Here is a 16,440-nt window from a genome sequence, read left to right on the forward strand (position 1 = left end):
GGCTAGACCTCATGCCAAGGAAAGCTCTCACTGGTTTTCCCAAAAGGCCTGTAGAGCTTTTCTGATGAAGGAGCTGACGGTTGGAACCCAGAAATGGACGGATACATCAGTTCATAGCTATGGGTCTCCTGCCAACTGTAGAGACCTTGGTCTCTCCACACACGGTCACACCACAGTTTCCTCTGGGCCTAAAGATGAGCCAGGCAGTTGGGACACCGACCTGGTCCTTCACCTAGACCAGGGTCTGTTCCATGGACTCAAACGTACTTGAAGTGGTGTCTGGCAGGTGACACTCTGAGCCTCAGGCAACTCTGCAGCCTCCACAGTGCCAAAGTGGAAGGAGGCTGCACAGTGGTGCCATAGGCAGCATATTCACTGCCAAGACGGCCTTAGAAGGCAGACCTGGCCAGAACATGCACAAGGTATGGAGCCAAGCTAGGCTAGACTGGAATCTTGATTTCAGGCAATTGATCACCACTGTGGCAAGCTGACTGACCCTTTTCTTGAGGCCTCCTTTTCTTTATCTGGGCAGTAGAGGCCATGAGACTTACCTCACAGCCTCCAGATTAAATAAAAACCAGCTTCAAGAAGTTACAAGTTGGGCTGGAGAGATGGCTCAGCAGTTAAGAGCACTGAATGCTCTTCCAGAGGTCCTGAGTTCAATTCCCAGCAACCACATGGTGGCTCACAACCATCTCTAATGGGATCCAATGCACTCTTCTGGTGTGTGACTGAAGGCAGCTACAATGTACTCATATAAATGAAAATAAATTAATATTTAAAAAAAAAGAAGTTACAGGTTGAACATCCCTTATAAGCCCAACATTCTTAGTTCAGAGCTGTTTCAGATGCCAGATGCTTTAGACTCAGCTCAACTTGAACCTGCAGTGTCAGTCCATCCCCTCCTCCTCTGGTCTCCTCCACGTCTTTACTGCAGAGTATTTAAATTCCACTTTCCAGCCTCTGGTTTTTATGAGGAGGCTGGAAGCAACCTGGGGAAATGTGAGTGCCGGTGGCCCAGGAGGGATTTTACCCACCAGAGGTAAGTAGTCCTCCAGACTTCCCCAAAGCCCCTACTCTGAACTGCAAAGGGGCACTTAGGCATCCAATAGACCAGCAGATAAAGGCCTACTCTTGTCTGTGATTTTCCTCAGAGGTCCAGTCTGGGAAGATACTTCCTATCCAAGGGCAGGAAGCCTCACAACTACCTCTCAGCCTCTGATAGATGTAGACTTGCTAAGAAGCTCATTGTGATATTCAAATACAGCTTAGAACGACCACGGAGAGGAGTTTAGTGGGGAATTATCTACATTAGTGTGGTCTGTGGATATATGTGGGAGGCTATCCGATTGCCTTAACTGATTTGAAAGACACAACCTGAAAGTGGGCAGCACCAGTCACTAGCTGGGGGAGGGGGGGCTAGACTGTGTAAGAATAGAGAACGTTAACTGAGCACTAAGCATGCATGCATGCATGCATCCATTCTCTCTGTTCTTGATTAAGCTGACTGAGCACTAAGCATGCAGGCCTCCATTCTCTCTGCTCTTGATTAAGCTGGCTGAGCACTAAGCATGCATGCAGGCCTCCATTCTCTCTGCTCTCTAATATCCATGTGATGTAGTGACCTGCCTTGAGTTCCTGAAATGATGGACAGTACCCTGGAAATTTTAAACTGAATAAACTTTCTTCCCTAAGTTGCTTTTTACAAGTTTTTAAAAACAAAACATAGCCACAGAAATAAAACCAGCAAAAATGCTTAGAGCAGTGCCAGCCTCAAATATGGTCAGAGCTCAGTGTACAGTAGCTCTGCCCCCTCAGTTTCCAGGCAGTCCGAGCAGGCTGAGGGTCTCACTCTGAGGCAGCATGAACACCATAAGCATCTATGACCATCTACGGGTGAAAAAGCCAAATATATTTGAGAACAATATTCTGGGTCCTCTCTGGATCCTGATAGCCACAACAGAACCTAAATATTAAATCCAGGATTGCCAGGTTCTCAATTTCTCCCCCTGAAAAATACTGTAGAGAAAAAAAGGGGGGGGGGTTGAGCCTGCTGTTCAGTGCCCCAGCTCTCAGTCTGTGGAGATTTACGTGGGCAATGCCTCTGTCATCCTCCTCCGAGCATACAAAGGAAACACTCAGGAACAATAATGGAATGAGTCTTGTTTTAAGAGGCACTTAAGTGAATTAAAATCAATATGCAGGCATGCGTGCCATGGGAGGTGGCATCCGGAATGTTTTACTGGTAGCAGTCTCTGCTTTAGAAGATACTGATCTCTGCAGGACAGGAAGGTCATGAGGAAGTGTCTCTGCCCTGCAACGTGTTCTAGGATGTGAGGTTTAGAAGCCCTGTGAGCCCATTCCCTCAGAACCTGACATCAAGTGGCTGTCTCCATGGGTGAGGCACAGAGAGAAGATGGAGGGTGGGTGTTTGTGTGTCCTCTGTTTCTTATTTTCTTAGGCTGAGGTCCTGTCCTACGTTGACTCTGTCACTCTGACAAATGCCACAACCAAAAGCAACTTAGAGAAGGAGTTTCTTATTTGTCTTTTGCTTCCAGGTCACAAGCCACCATTGAGAGAAGTCAGAACAGATAGTCAAGCAGGAGCTTTAAGCTGAAACCATGGAGGGATGCTTCTTGCTGGCTTACTCCTAGGCTCTAGCTTCTTTATACAGCCCAGGATCAGTTGTCTAGGGAACGGTGCCGCCCACGGTGGGCCAGGTTCTCCTTCAACAATTAACAATCAAGACAACTAATCCCATCCAGGTATACCCACAGGCTAGTTCCATTTAGGCAATTCCTCATGGATGATTCTACACTTTCCTCTTTGCTGTGTCAAGCTGAAAAGCTCACTAGGACAGTTCTCTACAATGAAGTCCTTACCAAAACTATCATGTAATAATGATTTCCTAAGTGGTGTACATAGGGGAATGAGGAAGTAAGCCTGGGAAGGAACAGGTATCAAATGATGTACTCATGAGGGCAAAGATGAGTGACTCTAGCACAGTCCTAGGAATAATTCACACCTGAGAACATTCTGGTCTGAGACAAGGGACCGTGAGTAAATGCTCTCTTGAAGGAATTCCCAAGCATGACAATCTCCTTGTGTCCCCAGGCAAAGATGGTTCTAGAAACCAGTAATGATCCTCAGACACAGCGATGCTAGCAGAGTGCCTTGTAAGACCCATGTAAGACCACTGATGAGCTATGGAAGCCTGGACAGCAGCCCTCTTCCCACAGCCTGTTTTTAGAGAATTGTTGTGTGGTCAGATCTGCCACATGGAGCAGGACCAACAAAACAAAACAAAACAAAATCAAAAACAAAAAAAAAAAAAAACCAAACCAAACAAACAAACAAAACACCAACATTGAAAGAGCAAGATACTGGAAAACACTTAGAAAATGAAGAAAAATAGGAATGAACAAAACTGTCCAGAGTGGGAAAGACACCTAGAAAATGCTGGTCATTCAATTACCTTTGCAGCATCAGCAGAAAGACGTAACAACCCAGTCCATTCAGCTCACCCCAACCACGGAGGCAGCTCCTAACACACTCAAGACTACCATGTTACAAGCAATTTACACTGTGCCTTAGACTGGCTCATAACCATGTGGCTTGGCCTTTTTTTCCCCAAAGGACCAGGAAAAGTCATTAGATTCTACACATCTCTAGCAAGATAGGATTTGAAACCTGGTCATCAAAACAGCCTAAAGCATCCTTATCATGTGTGTGGGCCAGTCATTCCAAACAACTGGCTAGTTAACCAAAAGTGGAAGACCAAGGATAAACCTGGAAAGCAGAACCTATCTCCCAGGGCATACTAACTCAAGCATTTAACTCTATTTGTAGATTATTATTATTATTATTATTATTATTATTATTATTATGTTTAGTATTTTTAAAAGTGTAATGAATGTTTTGCCAGCTTGTATCTATATGAACCATATAGAAAAAGGCATCAAATCCCTCCTGTACCTGAAGTTCAGCCTTCAGCTACCACGTGAGTACTAAGAAGTGAATCAGGTCCTCTGCAAAAGCAACCAGTGCTCTTAACCACTGAGCCTCTCTTCTGTCCCGTTAATTGGTATTTCTTAGCTCTGTGCTCCTGCAGAAGAGTCTTTCAATTGCTATAACAATGGATCAATCACTGAAGTTCTTGGCCTTGGGCTTTTGGGCGGTATGCCCATAATTGCACACCCTGAAATATGGCTCGTGTTCCTTTCTCTGCCCTATGGGAAACTTTTGAAAGCGTAATTCTTGGTTGGTATGTGGCTCCGTGTTGAACCAGCTGCCAAGACAATGGCTCTGTGTCTGTGTTACCTCAGGATAGTGCTGGAAGTCCCCTCTCTACATGATGCTGTTAGGAAGTGGTAGACTCTTTAGGAGACAGGACTTGGTAGAAGGATGTTAGATCAGTGGGGACCTGCTCTTGAAGATGATAGTTGGGACCTGGACCCCTTTCTCACTCCCATCTCCTTGACATTGTAAGGTAAATACACTTGATCCATTCCACACTCAGGACATACCAAGATGCCATGCCTCACCACAGGCTAGCTGATCATGAGCTGAAACCATGAGCCAAAGCCATTTCTACTTTCATGTTGGGTTTCTTGCGTCTTTGTCACAGTGACAAAGCTGATCAGGTCACAGTTGTAAATACCAGAAGAGCACTAAAGAGAGGCCTACATCTGTGAACCTCCAATTCTGACACACGAGATAGGGCACAATAACATCTTCCAAATAAATCCATAACCGTACAAATCCTATGCTGGCCACAGGGCCCTGGATAGAGCTCTTGTGTCCACCAGGTAAAACTCTGAATGAGAGCCCTTTCTGCTGCACAGTGCAGCTTATATGTGGTGATTGCATTTACTGCCACTCACGATGGTACTGACCTACGCATTCAAATGGCAGGCTACTCTCTACCACGACATGAGTGTCTGTCTGACTCAGGTAGACTAGCACGTCCTATAATCTTAAAGGACTTACAGATTTCATGGTTCATGACAAAGGAAGATAAAAATTACAGTAGTGGTGCTGAACTGTAGAGTAAGGTTTACAGAATGGAATAGGGAGGCCTGGTGCTTTTCCCATTAAGAGTTACCCATCCCATCTGTGTGCAGATTGCCCAAATACTCAGAGACTAACCACTCTTTATTCTTAGAACCAACCAGTTGCTCCTCCTCCCTTCTGCCAGGCCAGGCATCCTCTGTAAAGTCAACAATGACCGGATTACAAAGGCAGATGACCCACCCAATAAAGGGCATTGTTGATACTCTATGGATAATTATTCTTAAACAAGAAATTAAACAAAGACATGTGAGAATGGAAGACTTACCTGTTCCATATATAAGAATTTGTTTACCACAGCTGTTTCCTGCTGTAGCAACATGAAAGAAATTGGATGGATGGATGGATGGATGGATGGATGGATGGATGAATGGATGGGTGATGAATGGTTGGATAGATGGGTGGGTGGATAGATGATGGATAGATAGATGGGTAGATGGATGAATAGATGGGTGGGTGATAGATGGATAAATGGATGGATGGATAGATGGATGATGGGTGGAGGATAGATGGATGGGTGCTGGATGAATGGATGGATGCTGGCTGGGTGGGTGGGTGAATGAATAGATAAATGGAGAATGGATAGATGGATGAATGGATAGAGGATGGATGGATGGATGGATGGATGGATGGATGTGTAAATTTCTCTGGAACAACCAGGAGCCCTGAGATTAGAGTTCAGTTCTCTGAGTTGCCTACAGCAATATGCTCTGAATGCACCCAAGATCACCTGATTCCCTGCCATCAGGGCATGGTGTGCAGGGAACTGGTTACCCAAGGCCTCCATCTGAGGACTCAGGGTCTGGGATGACCATCATTGCACAGGGGTGGAGTCACCGCCATAGCTACCTGCCAGCAAAGGTTCCAGTGTTCCTCTTCTACTGGGTAGCATATGTAATAACCTTCAAGTTGATAGTTGCTGGAGAGCAGGAGATAGCCTGGAGAGCAGGAGTCTCATGGATGGTTCTTTCCATAGACTACACTCACACCCAGGAGTCTTCCTAAAAACTCTTGGGTTGAGTGTGTGTGATGAAATCTAGAGATTCAGGAGGCAGAGGCAGGAGGAGTTTGAGTTCAGGTCTAGCCTTGGCTACACAGTGAGACCCTTCTTGAGGAAACAAGAATCCTGCACTAGAGAAGAGGGCCTGAGGTCCATTGGAGGTCCTTAACATTGTGTAGCTTTCCAAGGGTCTTAACTTGAGAGCCCATAAGGACCATGCAGGGAGCTTTCTGCCAATGCACACCCAGGCTGCCTGCTTTGGTTTAATGGAGTTAACAAAGCTCTCTGGGGACCATTACCATCATCATCTTCCCTGTAGCCTCATATAGATTAGAGAGGTACTACCGTCTGGTGAGTCTCAGCTCTCCACCAGAGCCTGGGGCTTGGTGGGACCAGCATGCACTTAATGTCTTCATCAGGTCCTCAGGCAGGGCCTGTGCACAGCTAGTCCTCCCGGAAGAGTCCGCTCCTGGTTAGAACTCAGTGGCAGATGTTCAGGCTCATCGCCTCTGACCGCTGTTAAGCAGAAGGAAGGGGAGATGCTCAGAGGCCACAGTGAAGTGGGAGAGGTGAACGCAGTCAGTTCAGAGCCTCCATTTGAGACGAATCCCACGGCTTGTGCACCCCACCTTTCACCCTGCATCTCTTCCCAGCAAGAAGCAGACGCTAATGCATCCCCCCCTCGTGTTTACCTGTTCTGCACATCTCACATAAATGGAGCAACATGTGTGACATTGGCTGCATGGCTGGTTCCTTTCACTGCACCTTTGAATTTTGAATTTCAAGCAAACACCTATGCTGTGATATGCGTCAGCATTTTCTCAAGGTTGAATGCTATCCTGTTCCATGGAAACTCCACGCTTGGTCTCCTCATTGATCAATCTAGGTAGAGCCTAGATTGTTTCCTTCTACATTAAAAAGTGTTAATGCTGCTCCCTTAAAGGCTGACATCCCCTCTCAGCCTTCATAGGGCCCTCTGTTCCATGCTTGGTGTTTATAGGCATTTGCTGGAAGAACAGTGAGGGAGTTTGTGAATGAATGCATGAGTGGATGAATTAATGAATGCTTTGACGAATGCAAAGACAGCATTAGGCAACGGCGGAAGATAAGACACCATGTGTGTATTACCTGTGACATATGTCAGAGCCTAAGTCTCACCGCCAAATGTTCAAGTGAGAAGTCTCCCTCATACCCTTGCTGTGCCCTGTACTAGATCCATGGGGCTGGGGTTGTATCAGGATACGGGAATTTACATTTAAAGAGATGGTGCAGAGAAGCAGGTCTGAGCTCGGACATTTGGCATCCATATGCCCACTCAGCCCTCCAGCACCTGATAGAACACCTTTGCACTCCAGGTTCCTTCTCACAAGTGGAGAAGTAAGAGGGAATCATGAGACAATGGAGTTTATACACTGCCTGGCATGTTGGTGAGCCATTGCTGAGCAGAGCTCACCTGTGAAACCTACCCACATCCTTCAGCTTTGGTTGGGACATGGGGGAGGGGAGGGTCATCTCAGGCAGGTGCTGTGACTTCATTAGACAGGTGATAAAATGCAGGCTTCCAGAAAGGATAGTTTATTTACATGACAACACACATAGCCATTGCAAATCTGAACCAACAGTCAAAGCCTACCGGTGAAGGCCAAAACACGTTCCTTTCTAAGCTGCAGCCGGCCCACGTGTTTCACCAACAGAAATTTGTCAGGTGCTGTCAGGTGCTGACAAGTCAGCTGAGCAACAAGTCTCTCAGCTGACTTGTCACTGAAGAGAGCTGCTGGTGTCTTCTCCAGGAGTAACGCCTCTTTCTGTTGAGCCAGGTTGCTAGGGGCTTTGCTTGCCTCTGGCTCCTCTGTTACTTAAGAAGTTTGGGATGAAACACCTCCAAAAAGAACCCCCACCAGAGGATGCTAAGAAACGGATCTCAGAGGAACATCAAACCGATAGCCAGACATGGAGACCTGAGGGTCGTTTTCAGTTTGACAAACACATGTTGAAACTAGAAAATGCAAAGTCAAAACTCCAAATTCAATCTGACTCTTAGAGTAACCCCACCTCGCAACTCGAAGACATTCTGTCTCCAAAGACTGCTACGTTGGTGGCTGCGTAAGACCCTTCTCGAAGTCTAAAATCAAACCCTCCTGTGAATGAGAGGAAGGAGGCCAAAAGGCCAGAGAGGCTCACTGGCTTCATTGTCTGAGCTTCCAAACACCCCCACGTTGTTACAGAGTCTGGACCCTGGCTCTGCTGGCTGTGTGCCCAGAACTAGGGCAGCCAAGGTATGTCTGGAAAAGACGGCTTCTTCAAGGCAAGCGTCCCTCATGCCAGGCAGGCCAGCAAAAGGAGCTGCTGTTTGCAGTCCCCTCACACGAGGCTTCCACGAGCCAAGCCTGCTCACTCAATAAATGCAAAGTCAAGAGCTCTTGAGTGCCAGGCACTGAGAGTGTGTGTGCGTGCGCGCACAATACAATGCTTCCTGTCGTTGTGTTGTGGTCTTGTCGTTGTTTGCTTGTTTAATGTTAACTGATGGTTTCCTATCTCGAGCATAATGTGTACTGTTAAGAAATTTCAATTGGATCACAATTCCCTGTGATCTCCAGAGAGGAACCTTGTCAGCTTCCCTTGCTAGCTCAGGAACAGTGAGGCTGGGAGAAATTAGTCAGTCGGCCTCAAGTCCAGTCCAAGATCTCATAGTCAAAATATTTTCAAAAGATTTTGTTGGGACTCTGCTTGCAAAATAAGTAAGAAGCTAGTGAAAATATCTGGGCTTTATGCCGCATTTAAAATCATTCAGTATTTTTATTATGACTTTCAAAGATACCAAGCTAAAGGCTTGCTGGTGTGATTAGCCTCTTTAAAACAGCACCGCTGGGGCCACGGAGATGGCTCAGGGGTTAAGAGCACTTGCTACTCATTCAGGGGACCAGAGTTCAATTCCCAGTACCCACATGGCAGCTCTCAACCATCTGTAACTCCAATTCCAAGATATCCAATGTCCTTTTCTAGCCTTTAAGGGTACCAGGCATGCACACAGTGCACACACATACATGTAGGTAAAATATATGTACACATAAAGGAGCAAAATAAATAAATCTTTTTTAAGTAAAAAATAATAACATGATGAATAAAACATTTGCATACTGGGCAAACGGCTACTGAGTGGGAGTTTTCTTAACATATGATGCCCTGCACTTCCACCTTTTAAAAGTGTATGTGTATGTGTGTATGTGTACATGCACACATGGCATGGTACACATGTGAATGTCAGAGGACAGCCTGTAGCAGTCAGCTCTCTCATTCCACCAGGTGGGTCCTAGGGATTAAACTCTTGGTTGTCAGGCTTGGCAGCAAGTGCCTTTACCCACTGAACCATCCTAGCAACCCAGTCTTCTTTGCTTAGAATACATGAGGCCCAGTTACAAAACCCTTTCCTAAGTGCAGAGGGTCGGGGAAGAAAGAGTGAAAGAAGGAATGTTCATCCAGGTCCCATGGCCCAAGTCTCCTCAGAGACTACACATTCAATAGGGTATACTCTCCTGTGTGAGTCCAAATCCAGAGAAGTTAACAACGATGGTTAAGACCTCAATCATTAGTTTAAAATCATCTCTAGTTCTGTCCTCTGAAGCTGTCTCGGGGAACCCTGGGAAAGTGGGCAGGCAGAGAAGAGTGGAGACTTGGTCTCAGAGCTCCAGCCCACCACAGCTGGGGACGAGGCCCTCCCATGCCTCCATCCTCCACACAGTCCCACCATCTGTTGACATTTTCCGTTTCAGGAGGAGATGGGCATTTCCTGTGAGCTGCTGGAATCAGACTTCCTCAAGTGCAGTGTGGGATTTCCTTTCATGAGGTCAAAGTCTAAGGTAAGGCCCTTGGCCAAGATGGGTGCTTCCTAGACCAGAGTACCCCTGGTTCTTCCCATTGGCCACTTATTGCTACACACACATACACACACACACAGAGTCACATATGCACACACTTGAATATACACACAGAAATATGCACACGCTCACACATATGCACACGCATATACACATGCATACACAAATATGCACACACCTATGTACACTCACATATGCACACACATATGCACACATGCACACTCACACACATTTGCACACACTCACACCACTTCATGTACATTTTCCGAGTAACAGAAAAGAGACTTCATTGAAAAGCCCATGGCCTTTCTTGAACATGCTACTCTGCTGTAAAAATCTAATCCATGTGACAAATCAAACCAAAAGTGCATGTAGTTGTCTCTCCCAGTGGAAAGTGAGTCTCACCAACATGTATCAACTCTGCAAATGTCATAAAGTCAATAGAATAATGACTATCAGAATATTGATTTCCTGTTTCTGCTGCAGAGGCCATAAGCATAAATAATCATATTATATTATTTTTTTAAATTCCACGTACAGATGTCAAGACCATAAGCAATATTAACTCAGAGGTGAGGGGATGGGGAGGAGGTAGAAAACCTAGCACCGTTACAAGGGCTGAGCTCCCCTACCTGTGGCCCCCTCACACTCTCCTGTCCTCAGACTCTGGGGTTATCAGGTGCCAGGACCTGCTCTGCCCGCGGGACTACACTTCAGTCTCACTCTGATTGGCAGTGGGCTTCTGTCGCTCACTTCCAGCTTTCACTCTGATTGGCAGTGGGCTTCTGTCGCTCACTTCCAGCTCTCACTCTGATTGGCAGTGACCTGGGCCCTCCTCTCACTTCAGTCTTTAGGGTGGTTGACTTAACTCATCTGGGACAAGACCCTTGACCCTTTCATTCCTCATAAACCAAGTTCCTCTGCAGCAGAGATTTCTGCCTCGGAACGGGGTGCCTGCGCCCAACATAGATAATGGTTTGATTTAAGGGTCTGTGCCCACTGCTCTCAAGTAGCATTCAGTTTCACGGAATTCGACGTCTCAGGAAAGCATGCACTTGCCTAGAATTTGAGTGGAAACCAAATAATTGAGATGCAATTCGCAATCTTTCAGCATTTGCTGGGATTGAAGACTATCTTGAACATCATGGCTGCTGAGAAACGTAAAAGCTGGGAAGGTGGTGGAGTCGAGTCAGAGGCTCCCGGCTTTGCAGCTTCAATGTGCTGCTTGCTCTAAGACTTCCTGTGGCTGGAAGGGGTGATGTGCATCTCCCTGGGGCGGAGGGAGTTCTGCTGAGGCAGCCCCCTGCCACCCGAAAATCAGATATACATTAAAAAGTAACCCTTGCTATGCAGATGAGCTTCCAGAGGTTATAAACTGCAAACCATTCTAGAAAATTTAGTTTAAAAAGTATAGAATGCTTGTGGGTGCCAAATGTGCTTTCTTTCTTTCTCCCTAGTATGAATTCAGTGTCATCTTTGATACAAGCCACCTGTCTGGGGAAGAGGAAATTCTCAGCTTCATCGTGACTGCTCAGAGGTAAAAAGACTTAAACAGACTTTATTTTTCCAAAAATAAAAATCATTATGGGATGGGGAAAGGACATGACTTGGGTGTCCCTGGGATGTAGAGGATTTGGAAATGGCTACACAGTGATAAATTCCCCAAAGCACTATAGGGATCAGTCTCTGTGGATGCTCATTAGGTCCTGCTCACTACTGTGACCAAAGAAGAAAGCTCAAGGGAGGAAGGATTTGTGTTGGCTCATGGATAAAGGGGATACAGTCCACCGGGCCTGGGAACTCACAGCAGTGGGCAGGTGCTTGCTCACAGCTAAGTGGTCCAGTGATCAGAGAGCTGGGAGTGAAGACAGATGCCTGGACAGTGGTAGTACCCTCACAGTCAGGCCCAGAGGTGTCTTCTGGGTGATCATAAACCTACTCAAGCTTAGATGAAATCCAGTTAGAACTGCTGTCCCTGGTCACCACTTCTAACCAAGCCTGGGAGGTCTGAGGATCAGCTCGTCACGGGGATGTCTACAACTGAGGACAGGCAGGCCTGATGAGGTAACACTCTAGTTCAAGATCATAGAATTAACTGGCCAGTTCCTGCTTGACCATGTTTTCCAAATCAGACAGACATTCTCTGAGGTTTGTCAGGCTAGGTCATCTGATTTGGGGGATACATGTTTCACAGAGAAGGGAAAGCCACCTACAGACTGGGGACTTGGTGAAGCTAGTTGGCAGAGGCACTCAAATAGTGTACCTAGAAAAGAGAACTGTCCCAGAAGCCAGGTGGACAGACAGCGAAGGGAAAGGGGCCGGGGTGGTAACTCCCCTTAGGAGTGTGTATAGCTGTGAGTGCCTGAACTAGCCTGTGGGTTTATGAACTACCTCCTTGAGCCACAACCTACACTTGAATTGAAGCAGCATCAAGGTATCAAATAGCTAGCCTCACCTGTGCACCAATAAAGGAAGCACCATTAGGTCAGTGAGTACAGACAGACAGACAGACTTTGATGAAGTTCAGGCAGGTGTGGATGGGCACTCAAAACAGCATATTCATTTACATTCTAGCTATAGGGATGGAGAGATGGCTCAGTAGTTACCAGAGTATGCTACTCTTGTTGAGGACTTGATCTTGGTTCCCAGCACCCAGGCTGGTCAATGTACAACTGTCTGTAGGTCAGGCTTCTGTGGATCTGACACCCTCTTATAGCTCACATTCACACACACACACTCACACTCACACACTCATGCATACATACACTCACACTCACACATACTCAAGCACATATATATATACTCATACACACACTCAAACATACAATACTCATCACACTCAAACACACACATACAAACACAGACTCAAACACAATACATACACATTCAGACACACACTTATACACATACACACACTAACACACACATACACACACTCAAATACAATACACACATATACCTATACACACTCAAACACAATACACACAATACTCACACACATTCAGACACATACATACAAACACATGCTCAAACACAATACACATACATACAAACACATTCAGACACACACTCATATACATACATAACACACTCAAATGCAGTACACATACACACACACATTCAAACACAATACACATATACTCATACACACATATTCAGACACACACACATACTCACACATACATACATTCGCACACTTACACACACAAACACACATACTCAAACACACACATACTTACACACACTCAAACACAATACACATGCCTACACTCATACACACATACACATTCACACACTCAAATGCAGGACACATACATACACACACATACACACTCAAATACAATATACACATATACACACAGACACACACACTCACACACATATACACACTCAGACAGACACTCACAGTACAACACATACACACATGTACACACACTCAAACACAGTACACATACTTACTCTCTCTCTCTCTCTCTCTTTCTCTCTCATACACACACACACTCACACTTTAAGATTTTGAAGTTTCTAGTTGAAAATATGTTGCCATAACTGTCCAAGAGTCCCATGTGGTATTAACTCAGCCAGTACTGACATCTGACTCATGGATTTCTCCTTTCTTTCTGGACTTTCTTTTCTTGATCATCTGAAAATAAGATGTAGAAACCATTCCCCTCAACCCATAAAGGTTCCCTCCGAATTCCCCAAGAACAAAGCCACATGTGACGGTCAAACTTGGGAACTTCAGCCTTGGTGCATCTGACCCACAGCCTGTGGTCGTTACACCAGTTGTCTCAGTGGTGTCTTCCCAGACATTGTCCACGGATTAGTCCCATAGTCAAGAGCAGAGAGGAAGGGAGGCATGCGTGCTCACTTGCTAGGCTGTGTTCATCTGGATTTCTCCACTCTTACACAGTTCAAAACCTCCTGCCTAAGGAATGTTGATGCCCACAGTGGGCTGAGTCTTCACACACTACTTTAAGACACGCACATACACGGCCCCCCCTCTACACACACACACACTCACAGGCCAACACGATGTAGACTATCCCTTACTGAGACCTTTCTAGGTGAGTCTAGGTTGTGTCTAAACTTAAAGCTGACAGGTGCACTGACACAATGTAACAACTCAACACATCTCAAGATTGTTGCTTGAACACAGGGAGGCAGATGCCCCCTGAAACCCGAGTACACTGCTGTTTCTTAGAGCCACAGAAAACCAAGCACTGTTGGACAGACTCAGCAGTGTGCTGTCTGTCCTTCAACACCTAGCCCGGGCACTGGTCATGAAAAGGAGCAGGACAGGGAAAGGATTTCCTTGTCAAAAGAAGATGACACAGCTTGCCTCTAGCCCCATTCCCAGAGAGAACAGAGAGCAGGGGTCAGAAGCACAGCCTCGAAGGCTTCCTTTCCTCTGGTAGGCTGACATGCCCACTAGCTAGAGCTGTGCTGGGCACAGTGGAAACACCTGGGAGCTTTGGAATCTGCGGCTGCCTCATGCAACCCCACCCACTCCTGGGGTTTGGATCTAGTTGGTCTGGAGTAAGAACTAAACATTGGAATTTAGGGAAAGACTCAATGATTCTTTTTTTTTTTTTTTTTTTTGGCTCTTTTCAGTTTATTGCATGAAGGAGTTACACTAGTCCAAGTTAAAAGCGGACCCCAAATGATTACATTATACAAGCTGTGAGGTTTTTAAACTTGTGACAAGGGACAGAAGGGAAATTCTACTCATTGAAAGGAAATCCTCGCTTAAGCTTCAGAGAGCCACAAGCACTTAAAACCCATGAGCCTTCAGCTGATCGTCCTCAGCCAGCCCAGTCTCTATCAGGAGCTGGCATATGTTCTTGCGCTGGTCACCCTGTAGCTGAATTACTTCTCCATATTCTGGATGCTCAATTACAGTACCATTGCAGGCAAATTTCTTCTTAAATGCCTTCACTAGTTTCTTTTTATCGTAATCATCAGCGATCCCTTGGACAGTGGTAAGGGTCTTCCTGCCGTTTCTCTGTTGAATTCTTATATGGATATAATCCTCAGTGCCAGCAGGAAGCAGGTCATCACCCTTACTTGCATCAGCAAAGGGGTCGAAAGAGTGGAGGTTCTGGATTAGCGGACATACGATTCCTTTTCCTCGGTGGAAACGGCCTGCAGAAGGCAGCTGCGGGAGAAGGCGGGGGGGGGGGGGGCGGAGTGTCAGGAAGCGAGGGGGCTCGAGGGGGAGGCAGCTGAGTCCTCAGCGGCGGCTCAGTGACTGGGGCCCAATGATTCTTTTTTTATTAATGGTTATTTTACATATTTACATTTCAAATGTTATCTCCCTTCTGGCTTTCCCCTCTGCAAACCCACTATCCCACCCCCCACCCCCACCCCCCACCCCCGTTTTTATGAGGGTGCTTCCCTTTTCACCCACCCACTCCTGCCTCATTGTCCTCACATTTCCCTATGCTGGGGCATCAAGCCTTCACGGGACCAAGGGCCTCTTCTCTCATTGATGCCAGATAAGGCCATCCTCTGCTACATGCAGCTGAAGCCATGGGTCTCTCTATGTGTATTCTTTGGTTGGTGGTTTAGTCCCTGGGAGCTCGGGGGGGGGGGGGGGGAGGGAGGAGGGAGAGTCTGGTTAGTTGATATTGTTGTTCTTCCTATGGGTTGCAAACCCCTTCAGCTCCTTCAGTCCTTCCCCTAACTCCTCCATTGGACTCAATGATTCCAACTAATGTACAAGTCCTTGATTCTCCCATGCATGCCACTGCTCAGTAAACACCTGTTAGGTGCCCACTATTTAGCAGTTAGCTAAATGTAGGTTATATTTTTGAATGCATGCTACCTACTAAAGTTAAAAAAAAAAAAAAAACAACTCACAAACATTAGTATAAGAATCTCCAGTTAACCCCTTAGATCCTAAATGCTAAGGAGTGTGTATAACCTTTTAAACATACTGGATTATCCCACATACTTGCTTCTCTTGGAGATTTTGTGGAAATCTGGTCTGCCCGACCCAAAGAGCCCTCCTAACACTTGACTCCCTGCCACAACAGGCAGATCCCTAAAGCTCCTTATCTCGAGTCTGACAGTTAAAATATCAGTCATTCCTCTCTTCCATCGCCACCCTTTGAAGGGCTCTTGCCTACTTAGCGCTTTCAGGGAACATCAAACTGAGACTAAACATTGTTTCCTGAGCCCTCATCTCCACATCAGCAGCCCAGCCAGCCGGGCAGCCCACTTGGAGAAGCCCCAGCACATTGGAGCTTGAGGGATGGCCGAAAGTTGTTTGATGTTTGGTCTCTTTATCTCAGCTTTTCAACTTGGCTCATTCCGGAGCCCTTACTTGATGACAGATCAAACCGTTATTGGGTGCAAGCTGCCAGCAGCTCCCAAGTGGCTGGACAAATGACAGGGCAAGAGATGCCTCTTCCATCAAGAGTGAGCTACTCAGGGATGGAAGGATGCTGCATGTAGGGAGGGTGGGGACCAGAATTGTACCAACTGCACCTG

General features: G+C 46.3%; 1 protein-coding gene and 1 pseudogene across 3 annotated transcripts in view; one reads left to right on the plus strand and one right to left on the minus strand.

Moving 5' to 3' along the window:
• Window positions 1-16,440, plus strand: part of Itga9 (integrin alpha 9) — a 294,295-nt gene that overhangs the window by 216,185 nt on the left and 61,670 nt on the right. For all 3 annotated transcript variants that reach the window (NM_133721.2, XM_006511918.4, NM_001113514.1), the window contains 2 exons: window positions 9,841-9,927; window positions 11,403-11,482. In NM_133721.2, the coding sequence (NP_598482.2) occupies window positions 9,841-9,927; window positions 11,403-11,482 (167 nt within the window). The remainder of the gene's footprint in view (window positions 1-9,840; window positions 9,928-11,402; window positions 11,483-16,440) is intronic.
• Window positions 14,528-15,899, minus strand: Gm10157 (annotated as a pseudogene).

The sequence above is a fragment of the Mus musculus genome, chromosome 9 (assembly GCF_000001635.26).
Source record: "Mus musculus strain C57BL/6J chromosome 9, GRCm38.p6 C57BL/6J".
NCBI classification, from domain to species: Eukaryota; Metazoa; Chordata; class Mammalia; order Rodentia; family Muridae; genus Mus; species Mus musculus.